At 48.7% G+C, this 27,149-nt stretch overlaps 2 protein-coding genes across 13 annotated transcripts; one reads left to right on the top strand and one right to left on the bottom strand.

Moving 5' to 3' along the window:
* Positions 1-500: 500 nt before the first annotated feature.
* CGREF1 (cell growth regulator with EF-hand domain 1) lies at positions 501-14,585 on the top strand. 3 transcript variants are annotated; one of them, XM_074341807.1, is made up of 6 exons: positions 501-658; positions 12,093-12,189; positions 13,234-13,299; positions 13,386-13,456; positions 13,601-13,725; positions 13,926-14,585. In XM_074341807.1, the coding sequence occupies exons 2-6, from the start codon at positions 12,104-12,106 to the stop codon at positions 14,370-14,372; spliced, it is 795 nt and encodes a 264-aa protein (XP_074197908.1). In that variant the 5' UTR covers positions 501-658; positions 12,093-12,103; the 3' UTR covers positions 14,373-14,585. The 3 variants fall into 3 exon arrangements, with proteins under 3 accessions (XP_074197908.1, XP_074197909.1, XP_074197907.1); XM_074341808.1 differs by having other exon boundaries at positions 532-658; positions 12,099-12,189; XM_074341806.1 differs by lacking the exon at positions 501-658 and adding an exon at positions 761-899.
* On the bottom strand, positions 12,495-27,114 carry KHK (ketohexokinase). Of its 10 annotated transcripts, XR_012499272.1 has the most exons (12): positions 26,468-26,978; positions 22,885-23,001; positions 20,722-20,856; positions 20,410-20,544; positions 18,574-18,646; positions 17,498-17,644; positions 16,393-16,481; positions 16,097-16,254; positions 15,930-16,011; positions 15,464-15,596; positions 14,788-14,856; positions 12,495-13,410 (listed from the first exon to the last, which is right to left on the bottom strand). XR_012499272.1 is itself a non-coding variant. In XM_074341803.1 (11 exons), exons 1-10 carry the CDS (start codon positions 26,587-26,589, stop codon positions 14,814-14,816), a joined length of 1,101 nt encoding a protein of 366 aa, XP_074197904.1. In that variant the 5' UTR covers positions 26,590-26,978; the 3' UTR covers positions 12,495-13,410; positions 14,788-14,813. The 10 variants fall into 10 exon arrangements, 9 of the variants coding, with proteins under 9 accessions (XP_074197904.1, XP_074197906.1, XP_074197903.1 ...); XM_074341803.1 differs by lacking the exon at positions 15,464-15,596; XM_074341805.1 differs by lacking the exons at positions 12,495-13,410; positions 14,788-14,856; positions 26,468-26,978 and adding an exon at positions 26,985-27,114 and having other exon boundaries at positions 14,872-15,596.
* Between the last annotated feature and the right edge of the window lie 35 nt (positions 27,115-27,149).

Here is a 27,149-nt window from a genome sequence, read left to right as displayed (position 1 = left end):
TTCACCCAGATACCCTAACACACACACTACTAACATCCTGAATTGTCACACCCGGACAATCAGTCATCCATTGGCCATGCCTTCTCATGTACTGTCATACTGGATACACAGCCACCCAAAATACCCCCTACTGTGTCACAAGTCCCTCAGACACACAGCATGCACCGGTCACAATCACACACCCTAACAGTAAGTTGCATTCTCTCTTGTCACACATCTGGGTCCCCGCAGGCAGCGGCATCCCCAGCATCACCGAACTTCTCTCCACACCAGCTTCATCTGTCTCTTTGCCTCTCTGTCTCTCCAGTTGTCCGTGTCTTTCTCTCTCTCTCACAAACACACACACACACACACACACACACACACACACACACACACACACACACACACACACACACACACACGCATTCTCGCTGGGTGTCAGTCTGGAGGGCCCGGCTCTGCGGGCCTGTCCGCGCGGGGCGGGGGCCCTGCCCGCGGCCGCTGGCTCTCCGGACTCTGCCCGGGCCAGGGCGGCGGCCGCGGCCAGGAGGGCGACGTGGAGCGGCCACGTGGAGCGGCCCGGGGGAGGGCCGGGCGGCGGCGGGAGCCTAGGCGCGGCGGCGCGCAGCCTCCAGCGACGACCAAGCCGGACCCGGCTCGCGCCGCGCCGCCGCAGGTGGGTGCGAGCCCCGCCCCGGAGGGCGGCCCGGGGCCGGTGGGGTGGGGGCCAGGGACCCCACCACGGGCAGCCGGGGACGCGCGCGCCGCGGGGCGGGACCGTGGACCAAGGCGGCCTCTGGGCCTCTGGATCAGATGCTGAAGGCGCAGTCCCACTGCATCTCCTGCGGCTCGGATGCCGCCAGAGAGGTGGTTCTCTCCTCTGGGCGCCTCTTGGAGGAGGTTATTCCTGAGAGCAGGTAAAGGGAGGCCTCAGAAATCGAGTCTGAGCTCCCTCGCTGTGATGAAGGGGGTTCATAATCCCCCAGGCGCTTTTCCCTCCAGTGTCTCATTCGTCGCTCTGACGGTCCTGGGTTGGGGGCTGGGGGGTGGAGTGGGAGTGGCGTGGGGGTGGGGGAGGCTGGCAGGCGTTTCATTCTCTCTTGACACATGAGGAAAAGAGGGACTGCAGAGGGGCCGAGGTTATTACTAGCTGGAAGTGGAGCTCTCAGTTGTGGGACCCCTTTGGCTGTATCAGCACTGCCTCTTCTCTTGGGGGCGGGGGCGGTGCTGAGAGTTACAGGGGCACCAGAGAGATAAAGGAGAGGATTCAGTTCAAAATAACTTCCGACAGTTAGCATTAGCCAAAAATGGAATGGATGACCTGTGAGGTGCTAGGCTCCTGTCCTGGAGAGTCCAGCGGAGGCTGATGGCCATTGACAAGGATACTGTGCAAGCAATTTTTGCATTGGATGGGAAGTTAAGCGAAAGAAAAGGCCCCTGCGACATCTCAGAGTTTCTGAAATACGCAAGGAGCATCGGCTTGCTGCCAGCCACTCAACCTACATTATTCCGTTGCATCCTCTCCAAGCCCCTAAGAGATAGATACTGCTATCCATGTTTTTTACAGTGAAGGTCCCAGGGCTCAGAGACATTGACACCTGCCTAGATCATACCATTAGCACAGTGAGAGGCCAGATTTGATCGGAGTTTTAACGCCAAGGCTCTCCTCCTGTGCACTGGTGCAAAGGCTTGAAAAAAATCAGAGGCCAGAAGGTCATAGTGAATGTGAGTGAGTGTGTGTGTGTGTGTGTGTGTGTGTGTGTGTGTGTGTGTGTGATATGAATAACTCTATTGAATTATGTCACAACTCTAACAGTTGTGGTGGATTTATGTGGTGGTCATTATGTTTATGTACATTATAGTAATTGAAAATTATTAGGAACATTTTTATTTGACAGGCAGTTGTTCAATAACTGCTTTAATCCTGTTGCATATAAAAGCTTTTGTAAATAGTTAGAGATGTGTACGTGTGAACAAATCACATCACACCAAACTCATTACATGTTGCTTGAGGTGCCTTAGCCTGACTTCCTTTAAATAATACAGTTGAGTTACCTATACTAAAAATGTCACAGTTGGAAGCATTACTTAAGAGAATATTACTTAGATGACACTAAAAGTCTACATGCAATTATTTGTTATAATGAACTAGGATGTTAAGGTTGTCAGGAGGGCCCAGGATATTCCAGGTAGAGCATAGAACAGCTTGGGCAAAAGCACTGAAAATTGAAAGTGAAAAGTACTTCAGGGGACTCCAGTAACCCCCTGTTTGAGACAGTGTTAGTATAATGGAACACTGGAAGGTGAGTCTAAAATGGTAACTTGATATCTGATTGTAGAAGGCTTTGAATGTCCAGGTGAGGACTCTGCATTGTAACAGAAGTAGGCAGCCATTGAAGTTTTTGGAGCAGTGGAATGCTAGCAAAGGAAGATTACTCTGATGTGGGTATGGAGGATTCTTTAAATTGAGAAGATAGCAGAGGCAGGGACAAGAATGAGAACTACTGTATTAGCTTGTGCAAGGAGTAATTCGTTTTCTTTCTTTCTTTTTTTTTTTTTTTGAGTAATTTGTTTTCTACTTAATATTCACTGTAACTCTGTGAGGTAAATATTGTTATTATCTCCATTATGCAGGATAATTAACTTACCCAAGGTTGCAGAGACAGTCTGTGGTGGAGCTGGGATTTGAACCTAGGCCTGGCTATGTTCCACAGTTCTATTCTCTGTCCACTGCACATGCTGAATAGTTGCATGCATGTGACAGTTATATAGGACCAAGAGGAGGAGAGTGAGAGTAATTCATGTGGGCAGGCTTCAGGACCAGGTCCTACTTCTCAGGGCCCAGGACAAAAATAAGATTAAGAATTTCAAGACAGAGACAGCAGAGCACAACTAAGCCCAGAGCCCTTCTGAGAGCAGGGCCCTGTGTGACTGCCAAGAAGCCAGTTCTAATCCTTATGACAATTTGACAAACCACCTCAAAACTTAGTGGCTGAAAACAATAGCATTGACTTTGCTCGTGAGTGTACAGTCTGGGCAGGGCTGCAGAGACAAGTTCAGTTCTGCTCCAGCAGTGTTGGCTGGGGCAGCTGAAGGCTGGGGCTTGGAATCATCTGGAGTTTTTCTCTCTTACCTGTCTGGCCCTCAGGCAGGGAAGTGAGCAGCTGGAACCTAGCACAACTGGGACGGCTCAAGCATCCTTATCTCTATGTGGTTTCTCTACATTGTCTTTTCAGCATGGCACACTTCCTGCATGGAGGTTCAGGGCTTCAGAGATGCATATCTGCATGGAGAGAGGGAGAGAGAGAGAGAAAGAGAGATGAACCAGGTGTAAATCATGTTGCCTTTTATGATCTAGACGTGGAAGTCGTGTAGTATCATTTCAGCTATTTAGTAGATGTGAGTCTCTAAGTCCGAATCATACACAAGGAAAGGCAAATTTGACTCCAGCTATTTCCCACAAAAAAGAATTTGTAGACATGTTTCTCACACCATCACAGTTGACCAATGATGAGTGAGTATATTAGTGGGATCTGGCAGGTGCTTCCCCTTTACGCCTGAACTGCTACCACCAGCATCATTCTATGTAGTTTACAAACATCCTCTTTTAAAAGGCAACTGCTAGTGGATGGTAACACATTAAGCTTGGATGATAGGTTTTGACAGTTCTGAGCTATTTAAATTACTCTGGTGCCTCCTGTAGGGCTAGGTCCTGGTGCTAAACAGATGGGGAGGAGAAAGCAATTTGATGGTATCCAGGTGGGGAGACCAGGATGTCAGGATGTGTGAAGCTACCGCAGAGCAGTCTAGAAAAACTTCTGGAAGGAAAATGCCTTAACCAGGTGCTGCGCTGTACACGTCTTGTCTCATTTAACCCTCAATGCACCCCATGAGAGGGGCTCTCATCAGTCTCATGTTACAGACGGAGATTCTGAAACTCCGAAGTCACACATCTGGTGAGTTGCAGAGCCTGCATTTAAACTTAGGTAGCATGAAGTTAGGACCCGTACCCTGAAACTCTGGGCTGTGCCACCTCTTAGCAATTCTGTGTTTCTCTTTCTTTCTCTTAGTCATTGTTTTAGCATTCGTATCTTTTCCTACTTATGTATTTGTAGCTTTATGGAAGAAAAAGGATAAGTAATTTTACCTTTATGATCTTACTTATAAGAGTGCCTCACTGATAGTAGGTGCTCAATAAATATTAAAGCAATAAAGACCATTTGTCCTTATTCTACAGACATGTTTACACTTGCCTTCCTGACTGATGCTCACCTTCCTGGTCTTTGTCACCAAAGGTCTTGACTTCTCCTGATGCTTCCATGGTATTCTCTGTGGCATCTGGTCCCAGGGTCCATACCCTCTGGCATTCTCCTTTTGGCCTCTTCTGGCCAGCTGGCCGTCTCAGCCATTTTGTGCCCCTCAGTCTGGAACCCTCAGCCCTCTCTCTTCAAACCAGCAGCACTCTGGATACAAAGAACTGGGTGAGGTGGCCCTCCTGCCCAGTCACCTAGACTCTCCCTAATCTATTGTTTCCTAACCACCCAGGCACCCTGTGCGCAGGGCCTTCTCTCTAATCCTCAAAATTTAGGCACATAACTCTGCAGTTCTTGGATTTCCACTCAGTCTCCATGGGGTTTCTGTGGAGGTTTCTGTCTCTAGCCCCCTGTGGAGGCCCAGGTGGTGGTGAACTCCATCCTACTGAAAACCCAAATAGCCTTGAATCCGAGTTGCATTCCCTCCAGTCCTCCATCACTTATCTTCTTGAACTTCATTCATAGTGTCTTTCATAATACAGAAGTTTAAACTTTTGATATACTCAAATCTGTCTGTTTTTTCCTTTAAAACTTACGAATTTGAAATATGTATCATTTTTAGTGACTTTGTCATGTAATATGATTTGCTTAGCCATTGCCTAAATGTTACACATTCAGATTGTTTACAATTCTTTGACTAGTATTAACAGCACAGCTATAAATATCTTTATAATTTTTTCCATTTGTGTTATTCCTTGTGTAAGCCCCAGTATGATATTGTTTTATGGCAATTAATACAGTTTTTCAGATTGCTCTCTAGAAATAGCTAAGGTTTACAGTTCCTCAAACAATATACGTTAATACTAATTCAATTTCTTTATTGTGCTTATAGGACCATTAAAATATGCTGTTTCTTTTGGTATCAGTTTTGCTGTATGAAGTATGTTCAATTCTCCCACCATAATGGCAGATTACATTTTTCTAATTCAGGTTATGCCAGTTTTTTTTTTAAGACTTTATTTTTTTTAGAGCAGTTTTAGGTTCACAGCAAAATTGAGAGGAAGGTACAGAGGTTTCCCATGTACCTCCTGCCCTACACGTGCACAGCATCATCCATTACGAACATGCCCCACTAGAGTGGTACATGATGAACTGATGAACCCATACTGACAAATAATAATCATCCAAAGTCCATAGTTTATCTTAGGGTTCACTCTTGGTGTTGTACATTCTATGGATTTGAACAAATGTACAATGACATGTATCCATTATTATAACATTATACAGAGTATTTTCACTGCCCTGAGAATCCCCAGTGCTTCGCCTGTTCATCCCTCTCACCCCCAGTCCTTGGCAACCATTGATCTTTTTATTGTCTCCACAGTTTTGCTTTTTCCAGAATGTCGCATAGTTGGAACCGTAGTGTGTAGCCTTTTTAAATTGTTTTCTTTCACTTAGTAACATGCATTTAAGATTCTTCCAAGTCTTTTCATGGCTGAATAATTCATTCCTTTTTAGCACCGAATAATATTCTTTGTCTGGATATACTACAGTTTGTTTATCCATACAAGGGTATCTTGATTGCTTCCCAATTATGCTGGGAATAATTCATAATTGTGTTGTCAGTGTTCTGGATTTTGCCCGTTCTATTAGGTATATAGCGTTATGCCAGTTTTTGTTTTAGATGTTTTGAGGCTGTGTTATTAGCTACATACAAGTTCAGAATTATCTTTCTAGGGGATTAAGCTTTTAAGCATTTTTGTAATGTTTATCTATAATAATGCTTTTCACCTTAATGCCTATTTAGTCTAATGTCAATAAAGCTATGCCAGCTTTTTTTGGTCTAGTATTTCTTTGTATATACTTCTGTAATTTTGCTTTCAACCTTTCGGTGTCTTTGCCTTTTAGGCTAATCTCTTGAAAATTGCATGTAACTGTATGTTGCTTTATATACCTTTTGATAATCTCTATTCTTAACTGATAAGCTTATGCAATTTATGTTTTTTTAACTATTCACTTTTATTTTTAAATATATCCAATTCATGTTTATTATGATTAATAGTATACTTGGATGTATTTTTACCATCTTATTTTATGCTTTCTATTTCTTTTCCATTTTAATTAATTTATTTAATTTTAGGTTTTTTTTCCTTTTTCCCTGACTTCCTTTGAATTGATTTTTTTAAAAATTCCATTCCCTTTTTTCTCTGCTGGTTTGAGGTCAAGCATTCTATTTCTATTTTTTCAGTAGTTTAAAAAAAAAATTTACATGCACATTTAACAAAGTTGATCAACATGTCTATTTTCTTCCCAAGCAACCATCGTCACCATACATCATAATGTTGTCCAATATTGTAGTTCAGGCTACCTTTTTTGCCCCATATATTAACATAATTATCACTATTTAACAGTCTCTGTTTAGATTTTCCCATGTACTTTCTGATGTCTCTGTTCACCATTGCATTTCAAACACTCGCTTGCATTTCAAACCTTCCTTCTGGGATCATTTTTCCTTTTTGTGAATTATATCTCTTAAAATTTCCTTTAAAAGAGGAATGTTGGTAGTAAATTCTCTAATTTGTGGTTTATCTAAATTTTATCTAAAATTTTTTTGTTTGACTCATTTTTTTTGTTTTCTCATTCTTGGAAGATAATTTTGCTGAGAATAGAATTCTAGAATGGCAGTTTCCACCCCTTTCTCAACATATTAAAATACTAAACTACTGTGTTCTGGTAACACTGTTGCTGTCAGTCTAATTACTCTTCCTTTTAGGTGATTTATTTTTCTTTCTTTCTCTTTTATTTATTTATTTGTTTGTTCATTTTTGTTTTTATTTTTTCATTGAGTTACAATCAGTTTACAATGTTATGTCACTATTTTTTAACTGAAGTATAGTCAGTTGCACTGTGTCAGTTTCTGGTGTACAGCATAATGTCCCAGTTATACATATACATACTTATATTCATTTTCATATTCTCTTTCATTAAAGGTTACTACAAGATATTGAATATAGTTTCCTGTGCTATACAGAAGAAATTTGTTTTTTATCTATTTTTATATATAGTAGTTAATATTTACAAATCTTAAACTCCCAAATTTATCCCTTCCCACCCCTTTTCCCCCAGTAACCATAAGATTGTTTACTATGTCTATGAGTCTGTTTCTGTTTTGTAGATGAGTTCATTAGTGTCTTTTCTTTTTTAATTTATTTTATTTTATTTCTTTCCAGTTTTATTATGTAGAATTATTAACAGTTTGACCTCACTCTGTGCAGCTATACTTCTCTTGAGTTCTCTAAACATCTTCACCATCATCATTTTAAACTCTTTCTCAGATAAATTGCCTATTTCCTCATCACTTATTTCTTCTTCTGTGATTTTATCTTGTGTCTTGTCCTGGAGGATATTCCTCTGCTGCCTCATTTTGTCTGTCTTTCTCTTTGTGTTTTTAGATGGGCTAGTTAAGATTCTCAACCTTGGAGAAGTGGCCCTTTGTGGGAGATGTCCTGTGCATCCCAGCAGTACACTCCTCTCTTGTCACCCAAGGGGCAGGGTCGAGCTGGTCCCAGTGTAAAGTCTGGCCTGTGTTTGTGGATTCCTTCCACAGGCTTGGGGCTATTGTTTTCTTATTTCTGGTATCTGCCCCCTGGTGGATGAGGCGGGGCTAGAGGCTTATGTAGGTTTCCTGACAGGAGGGTTGGTGCTTGCCCACTGCTGGGTGAAGCTTGGCCTGGACCTCTGGTGGGTAGGGCCCTGCCTAGGGGTGTTTGTAGCTCAGAAAGTGTGCTGATGAATGAGGCTGTGTTTCCACCCAGTATGTTGTTTGGCCTGAGGGTTCCTAGCCCTTAAGCCTACTGGCTGTTGGGTGGGGCTGGGTCTTGGTGTTATTAATCCAATCAAGATGTCAGCCTCCAGGGAAGCTCATGAAGATGAACACTCCCAGAGTGTCCACCACCAGCTTCTATGTCCCCTGTGTGAGCTGCAGCAGTCCCCTAACTCCCCAGGAGAACTTCCAAAACTAGCAGGCTGGTCTGGCCCAGGTTCCTATGCAATCACCGTCTCTGCCCCTGGACCTGGTGTACTCAAGATCCTGTGTGCGCCTCCCAAGAGAGTTAAATCTGTCTCTCCCAGTCCTGTGGGGCTCCTGAAGTTAAGCCCCACTGGTCTTCAAAACCAGATGCCCTGGGGTCTCCTCCTCCCACTGCTGGAACCCTGGTCTGGAGAGACTGATGTGGGAGTCAGAACTCTCGCTCCTGTGAAAGTGCCTCTGTGACTTAATTGTTCTTCAGTTTGTGGATTGCCCACCCAGAGGGTATGGGACCCAACTATATTGTGAGCTCACCCCTCCTACCTTCCTGTTGTGGTTCTGTCTCAATGTTTCCACTTGAAGCGGATCCTTTTTGTTAGACTCCAGTCTTTTTTCTCAATGGCTGTTAAGAAGTCAGTTGTGGTTTTGTTGTAGTTGCAAGGAGAGGTGAGTTCATGGTCCCACTACTCCACCATCTTGATTCAATCTCTCCTTTTTTCTTTTTTTAGATTCCATATATGAGTGGTATCCTATGGTATTTTTCTTTCTCTTTCTGACTTAATTCACTTAGAATGACGATCTCCAGGTCCATTCATGTTGCTGCAAATGGCATTATTTTATTCTTTTTTATGGCTGAGTGGTATTCCATTGTATAAATATACCACATCTTCTTTATCCAGTCATCTGTCAGTGGACATTTAGGTTGCTTCCATGTCTTGGCTATTGTATATTGTATAGTGCTGTTATGAACATTGAGGTGCATGTATCTTTTCTAATTAGAGTTCCCCCGGATATATGGCCAGGAGTGGGATTGCTGGATCATATGGTAATTCTATTTTTAGTTTTTTGAGGCATTTCCATACTATTTTCCATAATGTCTGGACCAAACTACATTATGACCAAAGTGTAGGAGGGTTCTCTTTTCTCCACACCCTCTCCAGCATTTATCGCTTGTGGACTTTTTAATGATGGCATTCTGACTGGTGTGAGGTGATACCTCATTGTAGTTTAGATTTGCATTTCTCTGATAATTAGCGATATTGAGCATTTTTTCATGTGCCTATGGGCCATTTCTGTGTCTTCATTGGAGAATTGCTTGTTTAGGTTTTCTGCCCATTTTTAGATTGGGTTGTTTGTTGTTTTGTTATTAAGTTGTATGAGCTGTTTGTATATTCTGGAAATTAAACCTTTGTCAGTCACATCATTAGCAAATATTTTCTCCCATTCTGTAGGTTGTTGTTTTGTTTTGCTTATGGTTTCCTTTGCTGTGCAAAATCTTGGAAATTTAACTAGGTCCCGTTTGTTTATTTTTGCTTTTATTTTCATTGCCTTGGGAGACTACCCTAGGAGAACATTGCTAAGATTTATTCAGAAAATTTTTTGCCTATGTTTTCTTCTAGGAGGTTTGTAGTGTCTTGTCTTATGTTTATGTCTTTAAGCCATTTTGAGTTTATTTGTGTGTATGGTGTGAGGGAGTGTTCTAACTTCACTGATTTACATGCTACTGTCCAGTTCCCCAACACCACTTGCTGAAGAGACTGTCTTTTCTCCATTGTATATTCTTGCCTCCTTTGTCAAATACTAATTGATTGTAGGTCTGTGGGTGTTTTTTCTTTCTGACTGCTCTTAAGATCTTTTCTTTTTCTCAGTGTTCTGTTGTTTTAGAATAATAGCTCTAGACGTGTGTTTCTGATTATTTAATCTGCCTGGGATTGTTGGGCTTCCTGGATGGGAATATTAGTGTTTTGCAACATAGTGGAAAAATCTCTGATATTATTTCTTCAAATATTGCTTCTGTCTGATTTTCTCTATTATTGCTTCCATCCTCCATGCTGCTTAACCTTTGTTTTATATTTTCTATGTCTTTGACCCAATGAACTGCATTCTGGATAATTTATTCAGATTTATTTTCCAGTTCATTAATTCTCATACCATCCGTGTCTAATCTGTTTAACTCACTCACTGCATTTTTTTAAAAAAAATCTATGTTTTTAAAAACTTTGTATAAATTGTATTTTGAGAGAAAAGCTGTTTGAATCCAAAATTTGTGTGGGTAATCTCCTATTAGTCTCTTTACATTGGGAGGGCCCAGGCTTTATCTCTGGTTTCCTCTATTGTACAAAGTACTCAACTGGTAGTTGAAGTTAAGTTGGTTTGGTTTGGCAGATACTTTTCAGGCAAAAGCTGATTTCAAGCACAGTTTTTCACCAGAAATGACTGTTTTCACTGTGCTTTTGTACCCTGGGTATTTCTTACTTTCTTGCCAACTCAATGCATTAAAAAAGATACTTTCTGTTTTTATCCGGCTTTGTAGTTACTTTCTTTGGGACATTTACTCTTATACTCCCAGATGTGGAAGTCTGGATATTGTTCTGGTCCATCCTTTCACTGAGGTGTGTCCACTGTGGTGGGACCTCTAAGAGTCCCCAGGAGTATGGAGACCTCAGTTCTAACTGCTCCCTTGGACAGGTCTAAGACCTATCTTCTCTCTTGGCTACAACAACTGAAGTCCAAGGATCTATGTTGCCAGTGGAAGTTCACAAACACCTTTAAGGCAGCTGTGGCTTCTGCACCTATTTGGCCACAGGGGATTATGGACACCAACAAACTATATATCTGTTGGGGCCAATGTATGTGTAGAAAAGTGGAGACAGTTTCTATGACTCTCAGTAGCCTCATTTTCTCGTGGACTTCCATGTTTTGCTGCTTCTTCCTCAAAACAGCTCTATTTGCACAGCTACAGCTGGGTCCCCACATGTACCTGCCAGTTGGCCAGATGCTCACCGGCTCTACCCCACATCTCTTAGGAAGCTGACATCCCCCCTTGCAGTGGTTCCGAACCCTGTCAGGGTCATGGAACTCTTTGAGAATCTGCTGAAAGCTATGGATATTTCTCCAGGAAAATTCAATGCCAGCCAGAGTGCATGGTACCATTTCAGAGGGTTCCTGATCCTCTGCACCTGATGATTTGTCTTTCTTGAGATGAGTTTGAGGTCTCAGGCGTTGGCTTTAGAGGGCTTCTTCTTCCTCAGAAACTCACATGATACGTACACTCTCAGGACTAATCAGAACGCTTCATGCTTGGTGCTTTTGATGGATCCTCTGTTTGACTGCTTTCATATAATCAAGTGATTGTGCTGCCAATGGGCCTACACAATGTAGATCTAAAGGAAATTGACTGTTTTTTCCTTCATACTGGGATCTGGTTTTCCTAACTGCCTTTAGTAAATAGCAATTCCTGGGACCACTGTTGGATTGACCTTGATTTGCTGATCCTTGATCAACCTTGATCCCTACCTGAGTGTAGAACTGTTTCAAGCAGTCTGAGCCCCTTTTGACTTGTTCTTCAGTGAGTAATTCATAAATACAAACCAACAATCTGTTTCCCTCTCTGTTTAAGGCTTGGTCTTTTTGTAACTCTCTGCATTTCTAATTTGGCCTTTTTCTTAACCTCTCTGAGCTAGTTTCCATCCATAAAATGAGTGGACTGAACTAGATCAGATATACTTAAACTGCACTTTTCTGAGCACCTGGGGGGCTGGCAAGGCAAGGGGAGTGGGGTGTGTGGAGGGGCTTCTGCCCACAGTGTGGCTTCTCCTAGAGCAGATCTGCTTTATGCACTTTACAAGCTGGAGAGGGAATAAGATTTATTTTGAGTAAAGTTCCATGGGAGGGGGGGTTACTGATGTCTGTGTGTGACTCCTCCCTGAGCAGGAGTCCTGTCACCTGGGCTGCAGGTGGAGGCAGGGAGAGAGGCCCAACCCACCGATCCCTGCCTCTGTGGCAGACACCCCTTCCCTCTGACCCCCTAACTCTGTTCCTACTTCCAGTTACAGGAAGGATGTTACCACTGACAATGAAAATACTAGTTTTGCTGCTGCTGCCGCTGCCCCTGAATCAGGCTGCTCCCAAGGATGGAACCATGAGGTAACGGGATTCAGAGGGCAGGGCCGTGGGCCTGGAGCAGGCAGTGTCTCTGGAGAATCGGAGGGGTGGTGGGCCCCTCTGGGAGGCAGAAGACTGGGGCACACGCTCCCTGACTTCTGTATCATCCCGACCCACCTCAACCTCTGCCTAGTGCCTGTGCAAAGTGGGTATTCAACACATGTTTTCTGGACTTGCTTGGAAACCAGGGGTTCATTTCCAGTGAGGTGTGAAGCTATGGGTCAGGGAAGGGGCTGCAGTCCCCTTATCAAGACTCTGTAGTAGGAACGCCAAAGAAATAGAGATAATTAGCATATCATTTCTATTTTATTTGAATACTTTCTTGTGGTTTTGTGTGTTAATGCAATGTGGTGGGAAAGCTGGGTGGGGCCGGGGGACAGATACAGAACAGCAACAGGGCTGGCAGCAGTGACAAAAGTGCTGCACCAGCTCCTGCCAGCTCTCTGGCATCAGAGGTCTGGATAGACTTGGGCAAACAGGGATCCCTGTCCAGAAGTGGGAGCAAATCTTGAGCTTTAAAGACGGACAGAGCAGATTGAAACTCCAAAACCAATATATGTGCCCTCAACTTGGGGAAAACAGAGTCCATTTCATGTCATGGAGCAACTCAGGTCTGTGTAACACTGGGCAGTACCACTGGGCTCAGCCAGAGACCTGTCCCTGAGCTCCCAGCATCACAGTAGAAGAGTTGCCACGATCCATGTTGTCCTGCTGCCCACTGTGCTGTTTTCTTGGGTCTTAAACTTGTACCTTCTAGGTGTGACCTCCTCCTAACTGGATGTTTTATTGAGATTTTCACTTAACATTAAAGTTAGGAATCTGGAAGAGCAGAGTCTGGGCAGTAATGTTCTGCTTCTGAGGAAGCCAGAAGGGCCTCGTCCCCACAAAGTTTTGGGAATCCAGAGAAGCAGCTTGCTTTGGGTCTGGGGAGGGAACTGTACCAGGAGCTTGGGGATAGAAGGCTGCTGCCAGGCTGGGCCCTCAGGGAGGCTCTTTGCAAGGCTGGTCCTTCCCTCCTTCCTCCAGGCTGGTCCCTGAAGTGCAGCATCTGCCTCTGCCCAACCCCTTCCAGCCAGGCCAGGAGCAGCTTCGGTGAGTAGGCTGGGCTGGGGACCTGAGGGTCAGGCCTGGGCCTGCAGACTGGCTTCTTGGGGGCTGATTTTCTGCTTTTCTGCCAGACTTCTGCAGAGCTACCTAAAGGGACTAGAGAAGATGGAAGAGGAGCCGGAGCACATGAGCCGGGAACAGGGTGAGGACCTGGGCTGGGCTGTTAGGGCCAGTGGACCGGAGGCTCAGGGCAGCCTGAGCTTGGACCGACCTCGGGCCATCCCAGGACTCCTGCCTCCTCCACCTATCCCCTGATGCCTCTTCTGATCCAGCCTTTCCTTCTTAGTTCTCCTCTACCTCTTTGCCCTCCATGACTATGACCAGAGTGGACAACTGGATGGCCTAGAGCTGTTGTCCATGTTGACAGCAGCTCTGGCCCCTGGAGCTGCTGACTCTCCCACCACCAACCCGGTAAGCCCTGATGGATGGGAGGCCCCTTCTCCCAAGAAGAAGACCCAGCTCCTTGTGGCTTTGGTTTTTTTCATCATGATTCTTTGGGTGAATCCCTTGTAAAAGGAGGGCTCAAAGCCTGCATGGCGGGATGCAGAGGGTGTTGTTGGGTGGGTCAAGGCTCCTGGGAGCATCTCCAGTCACTGTAGACCCTTCCACAGGTGATCCTGGTAGTGGATAAGGTGCTGGAGACCCAGGACCTGAATGGGGATGGGCTCATGACCCCTGCAGAGCTCATCAACTTCCCTGGAGAGGCCCCCAGGCTTGCAGAGCCCAAAGAGCCCCTGGGGCCACAAGAAGCTGAGACGCAGCCTCTGCTGGCTAAAACCCCATCAAGACAAGAAGTACATGAAGCCCTGGGTCCTGGAGAAGAAGCTGGGGGACAGATGGAGGCCAGAAGGGAGTCCTCGGAGCCTGTACAGGAGGCTGAGGGACAGGCAGAGGCTGAAAAAGAAGCCCCAGGCCCAGGAGGGGAGATTGGGAGACAGGCAGAGGCCAGGGACACTGGAGAGGGAGCAGAAGATCTCCCAGGGGAAACACTGGAGTCTGAGAACACCCCAAATGAGTTTGAGGTCCATGCTATTCAGCTGGAGAATGAAGAGATATAAACCTTGAGGATACAGGTTTGCACCCCTAGAAGTCTCAGTGCTAGAACATAAACCGTGAAGGGTGGGTGGGGTGTGTATGTTGGGACGATGACCCCCTCTGTGCCCTGTTCCTGGCCCCAGTAGGCGGCAGGTCTTTCTGTGCAGCTCAGGGAGACCCTAAGTTGAAGGGCAGCTTTAGGGCCCGGACAACCAATAAAGAACTGAATGAACTCATCCCTCCTGCTCTGACCTCAGGCTGCAGGGGGTAGGGGACTGGACAGGCCTCTGGGAGGGGCAGGGATTCAGCTTTTCCAGTGTTCCCAGATGGTGCTGAGACACAGCAGCGTACCGCACTAGGCCACAGCCAGCTGCAGACAACCCGGGCAGGAGAGCTTAGCCTCTTCCTGCAGCCCAGCCACTCCTGGTCCCCTCTCACCTGGTGTCAGACCCCCAGAGGCCTGTTCAGAGCAGATCTTCCTCATCATCCTGTATCTGCCCCCAACGCCTGAAAATATTAACAATAACTACCATTTGTTGAGAGCCTAGTACACACTGGGCAGCATGGCAGGCATTTTATCTACCATCTGATTTTATCCTTATGATAATTCTATCACTAAGCAAAATTAGTTCCATTTGATAGATGAGGAAATTGGAGGTGAGTTCAGTAACGTACCCAAGGTGACACAGCTAATGAAGTGGCACATTTGAATTCAGGTCTGTCTCACCCTTTATCATACTCTATGGCCTCACTCCCCCTGTCCCAACTCCCATGTGGAAATCCACCATTCTAATATGCCCTCAGACCCAGGGACAGCAACACTCTGTATCCTGGGTCACATCTGTGGCTGAGGTACCACCTTAACTACGAGGTGGCTCCAAGGGTGAGGCGGTCAGACTCGGTGGCAATGACTGGGGAGATATTTTTAAACTGCAAAGGCTCCACCAAACCACAGACTAGGCTCCCTACCCAGCCTGTCAGTTTGGCTCAGCCATGTGGACACTCCTGCAGCCACGGGACTTGAGTCTCATGACAGCCCAGAGGAGCATATCTCAGGGCTTGTGTTTTTTCAGAAGTTTCCCTGGGGAGCAAGGGGTTAAGTCTCCTCCCCTACCAGGAAGTCTGGCCTCTACCAGGCCCAGTGGCTGCTCTTCACCAGGGAGGGCTGGGCGCCAGCAAGGGCACAGCTGGTGGCAAGCCTGGGGCACTTCCTGCTGCTCTGGTCTGGACGGGTGCCTCCTTGGGGCCTGGGCAGGAGGTGAATTTGGGGAACAGAGAAAAAGAGGGTGAAGGACTACATGATGAAAGCTTCCAGAATCCCCAGCCAGAGCAGCCTGGACATCAAGGATGAACAGACTGCCAGAAGGGAGATGGCTCTGGGAAAGGGGTTTATTTGCTCTGCGGCTCTGCCACATGCGACACCAGGTCACAGGGGGGCCCTCTCACAGCTGGCATCTGCCCAGGGAGCAGGGCAGCCTGATGCCAGGCTAGCTGGAGAGAAGAAACCAACGGCAGCCAGTGCTGCCAGACTTGCGGCAGGTCAGGGGTGTGAGCCCGTGCCCCAACTACAGGGCACTCACACGATGCCATCGAAGCCCTGCAGACCGCACTTCTTGCCGGCCACCTGGCAGCCAAACGTCAGCGCCTCCTGCATGCTCTTCCCTGGAGGGAGGGACAGGCAGCTGGATCAGCCTGGTGTTCCAGCAGGAGCAGGCAGCTGCCCCGTGCTTCCTGTTGGAGTACTCACCCTGGGACAGGCTGAAGATGACCGAGGCGTTGAAGGTGTCTCCTGCCCCCAGTGTGTCCACAACCCGGGGCGGCGGGAAAGCGTCAGAGTGGAGCAGCCGGCCGTCAGGGCCCAGGGCATCCGCGCCCTCCTCGGCCCAGGCACAGATGAGCGAAGCCCTGAGAGACCCTCCACTCAGCTGGGTGTCAGCCCAGCCCTGCCCCCCCCCCCCACCTCCTCCGCCTCTGGGGCAGACCCGGAGGTCAGGCGCACTCACTCCCCACACCCAGGGCTTTTGCCTGGCTCCCCCAGCTCACCCTGTCCTCACTCGACCGTACAGGCCCCTCAGGGCCTCCACTGCTGACCGGAACCCCAAGTGCTTGGCCACATCTTTGCTGACAAACACCTGTGAGTAGTGGAAGAGAGGCTGACACTCACCAGGGCTCTAGCCCCAGCTGTCACTCACCAAGCAGCCTGGCATTGATATTGTAACGCGACTCCTCCAAAGTGGCCACTTAAGTCCCCCAACAGCATCTCGCTGTCCCTCAGGAACACAGTGTCATATTTGCTCAAAATATGCTAGAGAACAGCCATGTAAATTGTAACAAAAAAGCCCTATTTATTCTAAGATCAATGAATTTCCTCACAATTGAAAACCCAAAGTGAGTCTTCAGCGCCATCTTGTGGTGAAATCTACCAATAGCAAGTTAAACCATGGCTCTCAGGGCCGTTTTTATTGTTTTGCTTTTCTCATACGGTTATGCCCTCTAGGCCTGATTTCTTCATCTTTAAAACAAAGGGGTAGGGGTTCTAGAGCTTCTTCCACACCAGCTACATATTATAATCACCAGAAAGTTTTGTTAAAAAATACTTCAGCCCAGGATCCACTCCTACCAACCAAATAAAAAAAGAGGGTGGGGCTCAGGCATCCACATCTGTTAAGTGCAGCCAAGGTGGAGGCCCCACCAGCTTCTGCTGTGATGCTAGAATTATCACCCAGATCCCATTTACATTCCAAATTTACCATGTGCAAGGCGCCTTCCCATCTGCCCTCACCCTGGGTGGCTCCCACCCCAGAGTTGGAGGACACCTGGGAGAACAGTCCTATTCCAACATTTGACGGAGGAAAAGGCAGGAGGCCCAGGGAGGAGGTGCGTCCACGCGGGCTGGCCCTGTGGCTGGCTGGCTTGGTCCTGTCCAAGCCCTCCGGCTGCCCTCATACCTATGCCACCACTAGGGCGGAGAAAGTCTACTCCTTGGCCTCTGTGAGGTCTGCCTCTTTGCTTTGCCCCTACCTGCCAACATCACCAAGCCACAAGATGCCATCCCAAGTGTGGTAGGCAGGACAAGGGAACGCTCGGACTCTCTTTAAGAACCAAATTAAGCTGGATGTGGCAAGGGGAGGCTGCGGGGAATGCTCACCACGTCTCCGTAGCCAAACAGCTGGTACAGTTCCTCTCGCGGCTTCTCCACCTCCACGGACACCTGGATCTTCTGTTCTGGAGGCTGCCCGGCATTGTGCTGTTCTATCCGCTGCAGCATCTTCACTTGCTCCGATGCGTTCCGGCCCTGGGGCAGAGCAGGGCAGGGCGGGCAGCTCAGGACCACCTAGGCACTACCCAGCCCATCTGGCTCATTCTTCTGTCCCTGCTAGAAGTATGGGTAAGGGGGAGAGGGGCCAGGGAGGCTAGGCTGAAATCCCATCCTAAGTCTCAAAATTCTAGCACTGTGATGGACCAAGACCTTACTGACCAACCCTCCCATTTCACAGATGAGAAGACTAAAGAATAAAAGAGAGACTTTCCTAAAGACCTACAGTAATTCAAATGACAGGGCTAGGATTAGAACTGAGGGCTTCTTGGGGTCTCCTCCCACCCAGACTCTGAAACTTTCTCTTGGAATGAAAATTCTAGTTCCCTTTTTGGGAGCTAAGTAAGACCTTCATTCCTGCCTCCCTAGAAGTAATGGGCCACGCCTCCCACAGGCAGGATCCTGCCAGAGGTCTGGTTAGGAGGAAGTGGGGCAGCCTGTAACACAGAAGGCACAGGACTTTGCCTGGAGCCAGCATTCTGCTTCTGGTGCCCACATCCTGCCGTGTGACCTTGAGTAAGTCACCCAATCTTTCTGGGCCTTAGTTTCCTACCTGAAAACATAAAGATGGAGAGGGGACAAGGGGGTTGGGTTCATTTATCTCTAAGGTACTCCATGCTTCAAAGAAACTGAGAAGGGGGGACGGTATAGCTCAAATGGCAGAGCACATGCTTAGCATGAACGAGGTCCTAGGTTCAATCCCCAGTACCTCCATTAAAAATAATAATAACTAAATAAACAAACCTAATTACCTCCCCCTTCAAAAAAAAAATAGAGTAGGATTCAGTAAATGTTAAAATAATAATAAATTAAAAAAAAAACTTTTTAAAAGAAACCGAGACGGAGGCACAACATGTAGAGGAGCTGGCGGGTTGAGACCCTCAAAACACAGGTAGGGCAGGGCTTGCCTCAATGTGGATCCACTTGAACCGGGTCAGATCAACTTGCTCAAAGTCTTTGGCAGACACATCTGGCAGGTTCCTGAGTCACAGGACAGAAAGGACAGAGAAGGGGCATGGTGAGGCCAGCCAGGGCCAGGATCTCTACCTGGCGCAGCCTGCAGCATGGCAGGAAGCTGGATCTACCCACAGCACAGGCTTTTGAGGCTCAGCTCCAGGACAGACTCTGATCCAGGCAAAACTCAGGACCACTCCTCCTCACCAGAGTCAGCTCCACCCAGACAGGGGACTGGAAGTGGTGATAGGGTGCCCCTTCCTGTGTTTGAGGCTGTGATATTATCTAAGGGCAAACTCAGCCATAGCATGTGTCAAGCAAGGGGCCAGTTCCACGTGCGGTGGAGACCACATCTCCCAAAATGCTCTAAAAGCACCAGGGACTACAGTTCCCAGAATCTCCCCTTGCCAGCAGCTCCCAGCATGCAGTGCCTGGGAAACTACAAAGGCCATAGCTGTTCTGCCCAGAGCTCAGGTCTGGTCCTACTCACTTCTGGCGCCCCAGCGATGACAGCACCATTGTTCTGAGTTGGTTAGCTCCATGTTATGACCCTGAGATCACGGTTGGTGCTTGAGGGCAAGTTTATTTTTGGCCAGCTTAGGTGTGGAGACCTGGGAAGGGTCCGCCTTGACCTTCCTTGGCCAGAGACCTACACACAGCAGTGTCCTCCCCTCCATGTTCTGTGGCTGAATCCTCCCTCGATTTAACTAGCTGGGTGACCGAGGCCTTTCTGAGGTGCTCCCCCATTGGTAAATGGGGCTGAAACCCCCCGCCTCACAGGCCTGGTGCAGCTGGAGATAATGTGTGTGGATATGCTTGGACCGAGGCCAGTGGGCCATAAACATTTCTCCTCAGAGCTCCCTCCCTTCCCAAGAATACCTATGTTGTATTCATCAAAGTTGCTACAGATTGTTACTTACTGGGCAGATGACTAGGGTTGTCCAGTGGGAAGATCACCTCTAGCATGTATGCCTATCTACTCATTCACTGGGAAACACAGAGCCCAAGGCTACTGGTTATAAAGCTTGTCCTAGGATGACTGCCCCTCCCCCAGGTCCAGAGGTCATGCTGGGCAGCAGGAACAGTCTGAACCCCAGGGCAGATGGGCTTGGGCCATCTCAGCCCCAACAGAGCACCTGGCACACACTAGATCCACACTAGTAAACTAAACCTTCTTCAGGAGGGAACCTGGGAGAGATGAGAAGGGTCTCCCTCCCCCAAGGTTAGCAATACATCAGATGGCCCTGAGCTGCTGACCCAATGTTCCTATTTCCCTGGCTAAGGTGTGTGGCATCTGGTCTGACTTCATTATCCTGGGAATCTGGAGGGGCTTATCTTTTTCAAACGTCCAAACCCAGTCCCTGGTACCATGCTGTAGGCTGGCAACTCCGGGGTTGACCCTGGAAATTCCAGTGGGCCCCCTTCAGGGTTCAAGATGGTTTGAATCACATCTCCCAACCCTCTGTCCTCAGAACAATTTCCCCATACCCACACCCAGGCTGCTGATTGGCTAATTATGGCGGAATCACATCATAAATTATATTTTGCACAGGCCTGCCTGCGCATCCTTGGTGTTGACCAAGGGCAAGTTACCAGGCAGAGCAAAGCCCATCCCTTCCCACCTCACTCCTCCCCTAATTGGAAGCAATTCAGAAATCACTGAACAGTTTGGCACAGGGACAATTTCTGGTACAAAGAGAGAGGCCACAGAGGTGGGCAATAGGATGCCCTCAGTGGCGAGTAAGGAAACTGATTGGTGGGCTGTGGCAGGGGAGGCCAGGGGGCCTTACGTGTCATAGAGCACAATGGTACGGGAGCCACTGGAGGTGTTGACGATGCAGCAAGAGCACGGGGTCTCCCCCCTGCTCTGCCAGGCCACCTGAGACACGTCCACGCCCCGCTGCCTGAAGTCAGCCACCAGGAAGCTTGGGGTGGAGCCCGAGCCAAGGGAAGGGCAAGGAGACACACATTAGAGGATACAGGTGGCCTGGACCTCCCGTGGGGCGAGGAGCAGTGCTGGGCCTCGGAGAGAAGGGTCCTGCTCTGGGAGCTCAGTGATGGCGATGGCAGCTGGCAAGGCGCACACAGACAGGTGCACAAACCTGTAGGCATGCAGGATGGTGCGGCTACCACTGGCCTCATTGACGATGACTGTGGAGATGGGGACGGAGCCCGTGGTCTGAAAGACCGTGTAGCGTAGGTCCACGGCATAGCGGCGGAGGTCGTCCAGGACAAAACTGCCGGAGCGGAGTAATGTGGGGGAGGCACAGTTCGGCGGAGGGTTTGGGGTCTGAAGGGTAGGTGGCAGGGCCACTAGGGACCCTGGGGTGCAAGCAGAGGGGCTAGGAGGGGATTCACCGTCACAGGCTGTGTGGGGGCAGGAGAGGCAGGGGTGCACTGGAACTTAGTGAGAAAAACACTAAGGGACATTCTTTTAGGTCCTGATTGAAGCCAACCTTGACCCTGTCCTTCAGTCTGACTCAAGCTGGAAAGAATCTACTTAAGTTCATAAAGCTAGAGGGGTTAGACTTAGAACCTAGAACACATACCCTATTTGAACCAAGCAGGTGAGGGCACTGTGGCCTGTATGATGCAAGGTCCAGGCAGAATTAATAATTACCAAGGTGATACTTTGTCCCCTAGTTGCCCTCTGCATCTCATCCCCATGGTACTCCTCTCTCTGAAGTCCCTTCCAGTCCTAACATGATTCCTCTCATTCTGCACCTGCCTCCATGATGCCCAGCCAGGAAGTGGTACTCCCTCGGGGGCCTGCTCACCACCCTCTCCTTTCACAGCATGATGAGCCCTCCCAGTGCCTGAGGCCCCTCAGTATGGACTGACAGGGTCCAGGACTCTTGCTCAGAATCCCCTCCAATCAGAGTGAATGGGGAGAGGGCAGCCCCTCAGGAGGACTGCACCAGCAGAACAAGGAAAGTACCCCACCCCTCCTGGCTCTCTGGAAATGCAGTGTCCTATAACCAGGAGCTGGTAACTATGCCCAGTAGTCCAGCCACCATCCTGGCCTTTCTCACTATGGCAGGACCCCACCTTTGGCAACATCAAGGCTGGACAATACAGATTTGTGTAAAGGTACCATGCTGGGGCATCGTTCCTTGTTTTACATCTCAAGGATCCTTTAAATAGTAGCTTTCCCACAGCATGGAAAATATGGTTTGGTTTGCCAAATACTTTTTGCACCCACAGCACTGGGCACATGGTAGGTACTCATTCAGTGTTTGCTGAACACGAGAGGAGAATCACGAATGGCCTACCTATGGCATGATTGCTACATGAAGGTGGGTCCACCCCTCAAAGCAAGAGCCGCAGTCTTGCTCTAGCGCGGAGGGAGGCAGCTGCTGAAGAGGGTTGATAGGTGAGCAGCTGTTGGCTCCGGGTCCCTCTGTCCCACCTCATGGGGCAGGGTCTTGCCCCCTTATTTGCTTCATGCCAGTTCTTCAGGAAGGGAATCTGGCTGCGGTTTGGGGCTGGGCTCTGGCAGCAGCCCCTCTCCAACTAGAGTTCAAAGGGCTGTGCTTTACAGGCCAGCAGCCTGGCAGCCTGCCCCTGTGCCCACAATGGGCAGAGTGTGGGCCTCACCTCCTGATAAGCGCTTGCTGAGTCAGCAGTGCCCGGGGTCAAAGGGCTCTCGGGTCTCTGCGGCAGCCAACATGGAGAAAGTGTGTGGGCCACTACGGGCTGCAGGCTCCCAGCCAACGAGCTGGGAGGAGTGGGTCCAGGCCGAGTTTTAGCACAGGGCATCGGGGTGCCCTTGGGCAGGGAGCTCTCACTGCTTCAGTGAACAACAGGGACAAAGCACAGGCCCTGCCCCCTGAGCTGGGAAAGACACTGCGGGCCTGGACTCTGGGACCATGGATGCAGGACATCCCTGAGGGAGGGCAGGTACAGCATGTCCCTAACTGCCCTCTGCAACCAGCACAGCCAGGATAAGGGACTTGAGAAGGGCAAAGTCACATCCACCGCAGAGAGTCTGTTGGAAGCAAGGAAGAAGGTGGGAAGCTGAAGCGGGCTCCAGGGAGTGGCCAAGGAAACAGGCTTGAAGTGAAACCTTTAACAGGAGCAATGTTAACAACTGAGCAGCAGATAAGCCACACCAGGGAGGGTCTGGGATGCTGGTACTCCACTCCTCCCCCTCCACCCATTTCTGGTGGCCGCAGACCACTTCTCAGAGGCTGCCCACCCAGGGCCAAGGCTTCCTTCTCCTCCCCCAACGCTGCAGGCTGGCCTCCCCTGCGCCCTCCACTCACTTGGCAACGTGGCCTCGGGCCAGAGAGCCCATGAAGGCACAGGGGGCTCCAAGCAGGGAGAGGACAGTGCAGGAGTTGGATGCGTTGCCTCCACGCTGCCATCTCTGGGACAAGCACCTGCAAAACACAAGGAGGCCCCTGCAGCTCCAGCAGTCTGGTGCCGGGATAAGCCAGCCGAGCCCTGGGTAGATCCCACAGAATGTAAAAGCCAGGAGATCCCCTCAGAAAGCGTCCAGACCCAGCCTTCTCATTTTCCAGGTGGGCAGCTAAGGCTCAGTGAAGAGAAGGGGCTCGGCTGAGGACCAAGTCTGTTCCCCAGCCCAGGCTAAATTCAAATTCACAGTGATGAATTTCTGTCTTTCACCTATTCTTATGACATCAGGAAAGTACTCACTCAGGCCCATCACAACCTGAGGGCTCCACTGACTCTGGGTTCCCCCCTCCTCAGTTACAGTGACCCAGCTCTTCCCCAGCAAGCCTCTTCCGTGGGAGCTGGATAACTCCAAGTGCCTCTTCCCAAAGCTGGCAAATCTACTGCTGCTCCTGTCATAGCAGGGCCCACTTTAGTAATAACTCGGGTTAAAATGAGTAAGACAGGAAGCAAGCCTGGACATCATGATCATTTAAGAAGAGGGAGGAGGTGCTAACTTTTACCATATCAAAAGTTAGGATTATTGGGTGGAGACCAGTTTTCTCTATCTTTGTTTGACCCCCTCCACCTTTTTTTCAGCTTTATTGAAATATAATTGACATACAGCATTCTGTAAACTTAAGATACATAACATGATGATTTGATATACGTATATATCATGAAATGAGTACTACAATATGGTTGGTTAACACATCCATCACATCACATGATTACCTTCTTTTTTCCCTTTGTTTTTCTCCATCTTGACTGAAAATCTAAAAAAAGGAAATTAACTCAAGATATACCTGAAGGGCTTCATTGTCATTATCAACAACAAAAATTATAACTTACGCATACATAGTCAAAGTACTTCAATGATTTCTCATTTGTGCTCCAAAAATAATGTGAGGCAAACAGTGCAGGCTGTTGTTTCTATTCTTCCGTTCCAATAATAATAATAATAATAATAATAATAATAATAATAATAATAATAATAATAATAATAATAATACTTGTCGCAGCTTACAACAAGAGGAACAAATATCAAAGAACCACTAAGAGAAACAAATGAAGTAGAATTTTTAGGGTAAGGCATATTTATACACAAACTTAAATCCTGAAGTTCTTTTCAGCCTTGGGAAAAGAGGACCCTGATCTCATGAGAAGGAAGGATCCTAATCAGTGAAGGGTCAAACATTTCTCAAGCTATGAGCTTTAGAGAAATTTTCATGCAGAGAAAAGAGAAGAAGCCTGGAGGGACTGGACTTGCTCAAGATCACATCAACCGTTAATGAAAAAGCTGATACCAGAACCTGGGCTTCCTGACCTCAGAACCCCTGCAAGTACTCTGCATTTCTGAATGGAGAGCAGTTGGGCCTCAGCTTGGATGAGGTTTCAGAGAAAGGAGATACAATTTTACCCTGAAAACCCTTCAGTCACATGGATGCCCAACTTCCTGTACAGAAATGCTCTGCTGAGCATGAAGATGCCTCTTGGAAGTGTCTTCTTAGCTTGGACTCTGGGAGGCAGGGCCATTCCTCAGGGCCGAGTTCCAGGTGGCAGCTCCTGAGTCTGCAGCTGCCTATGGAGTGAGCCCAGGACAGGTGAGGCTGAGATGCCTGCGCAGGGCCGGGTCTCCACTCAGGTTTGCTCATCTGAGAGGCAGAACAGAGTCCAGGAGCTGGGCTGGGTAGGATGGGAGCACAGGAGAGAAGCCCTGTGGACAACCAATCAGCTCTGCAGAGAAGCAGAGCCACGTCCGGGGCAGGGGGAGGTACCCCCTGAAGGGCAGGGAGCATGGAGGACTTGGGAAGGGTCTCGTTAGAGAGGCGCCTTGCTTAGTGCCCACCTTCAGAACTAGCCCCCATCAGCATGGGACTAGCACGATCTCCTTAGCTTCCCGACATAAAGGGAACGGGACATGGCTCTAGTGGAACAGGCACTCTGGGTCCTCTCCAGGCCCTCCACAGTTCTTGGAGAACCAGTGGCCTTAGAATTCACGCTGTTCTCCTGAGAGTAAACCAAATTCCTTGCTGTGCACCAAGTCCTAGGGCTGGCTTGACCTTGGTGGGCGGGCTAGGTGCACACAGCAGCAGTCTTGTGCCCCTCCCCCACTGTCTCTGCACCCCTGGCAAGGAGCTCTAATCTTCAGCAAACAAAGCAGCTGGAAGCAAAGAATCAACTCCATGAGATGGGCAGCAGCAAAGGAAGCGGAGGACACAAAAGACGGTAGAGGACTGGAGCACCAGCCTCGGGGTTAGGACACCTGAGCTGTAACTACTGCTCTGCCTCTCATTAACTACACGCCTTTAAAAATTATTTAATTTCTCCAAATCTTTAGCTTCCTCATCTATAAATAGAGGATGTAGCTGACCCCTACATGCTTCCCATAGGCTGCTGTGAAGAAAGTACGGGATAACGTGGTGATAGCGCTGTGAGGACCCACGCCTGAAGGATGCCCCCTCAATTAGCCTCATAGCCACCGATGCTGTTGTGTCTTGCCGGAGCTCAATCCCAAACTAGCTTTTTATCCAATTCTTGGCTGAGAAAATTGATAGCCAAGAAGCAATTCTTCTCAGGATTCTAAGCACTAGACTGCACTGAGAGAAGGCTATGGATTCTGGGGCACAGAAGTGTCCTGGGAAAAAAAATTAGTGTCTTGGGATTATAGTGTAATGGAGTGGGTCTTATCAAGAGTAAATATGAGAACCAACAAATGACTCTTCAACTTCTACCAGACAACTGAAAAGGATGTTTCCCACTATGCTGTTCACTGACTATTGTAAAAAAGGACTCCTGGTAAACTCCTTCTGGAATTCTGCACCAGAGAGAAGACTGTTGTGGCTCATGAACCAGCTCTACCAATAACTCAGCATCTCCAAATTTGCCCACAGCGCCAGCAAGCCTTGAGCTAACTGAAACTCAATCACGATGGTTTAAAATGTTCTTGAATAGTCTAACTTCACATATGTTCTTATTGTAAGCTACATCAAAAAAAATTTTTTTAAAGAAACAGATGGGATATATATGTGGTAAATAAATTAGAAGTAAATGCTGGTGGGAAGCAAGTGCATAGGTCTTGTTAAAAAGGAAGAAACTGATCCTGCACCTTTCTAGCTACGTGCCCTTGGATAAGCCACTGCGACCCCCAGAGTCTCTATTTGCTTATTCTACTTAGTAAAATGGGGATAATGATGTCTGACACGGTCTCAGGGTTGAACTGGGAATTGGCGAACACAGTGCTATCCAAAGCCTGGGTCTTATTACTGAAGGCCTCAATTCTTCCCCAGGTCCTGGCAGAAGGGCACGGGGCACCGGCTCCCGGCTCCGGAGGCAGGCTCTCACAGACTCGCTGCGGGGCCTCTGGCTCAGCAGCCCTGTAGTCTTGGCTGCCGGGCACAAAGCGGGACTGTAGCGGCCCCTGGGGTTTCCGAGGGGCCCGGACGCCCCTACCTGGTGTCTGTGTCCTCCTCCGGGTACTTGTCCACCACATTGATGACGTCCAACACCACTAGCCCCACGCACAGGATCTGCTTCTCTTCCATGAGGCTTCTCCCGGAGCTTTCTGCACGCATGGCTGACGGGGTTCCTCTCGCGCTCTGCCTCTTATCCCGGAGGATCGTGTCCCCGCTCCCAGGGGCTGCCCTGGCTCCTCCTCCGCGTCCCGAGCTCCTCCTCCAGGGAGCTTCCCGAAGCGGCGAGGGGTGCAGTGGGGTACCGGGGACGGAGCCGGGCTCTTGCTCTCCACGCTCACCTATCCCGGCGGGCCTGGGGGCGCAGACCCCGAGGTTTTGATCTCCGGCCTCCCCTTAGCAGGTTGTGTGGCACAGGATATGGCCACGCATCCCACTTCTCGGCCTCAATTTCCTCACTTGTCACACGGATTCGGAGCTAATGTAAAGCTGTCCAAGGGGCAGCTAGGCAACCTCATGAATGCCAACAGAAAGTGCGGTAGAAAGGCACCTCTTACCCTGCCCTCTCTTGCACCGGCGGCTCCCACTCCAGACCCTAGACAGGAAGAGATGAGTCGGGCCTCGCAGCTGCGGCCTAGCCCCCCTGCATCCCGCGCAGCTGCTCGCGCCGCCGCCGATGCCCCGCCCCGCCCCTGAAGTCCGGCCAATCGCAGCCCGAGGCC

The sequence above is a fragment of the Camelus bactrianus genome, chromosome 15, assembly GCF_048773025.1.
Source record: "Camelus bactrianus isolate YW-2024 breed Bactrian camel chromosome 15, ASM4877302v1, whole genome shotgun sequence".
NCBI lineage: Eukaryota > Metazoa > Chordata > Mammalia > Artiodactyla > Camelidae > Camelus > Camelus bactrianus.
Note: the sequence above shows the minus strand (reverse complement) of the source record. Positions and strands in the feature narration are given on the sequence as shown.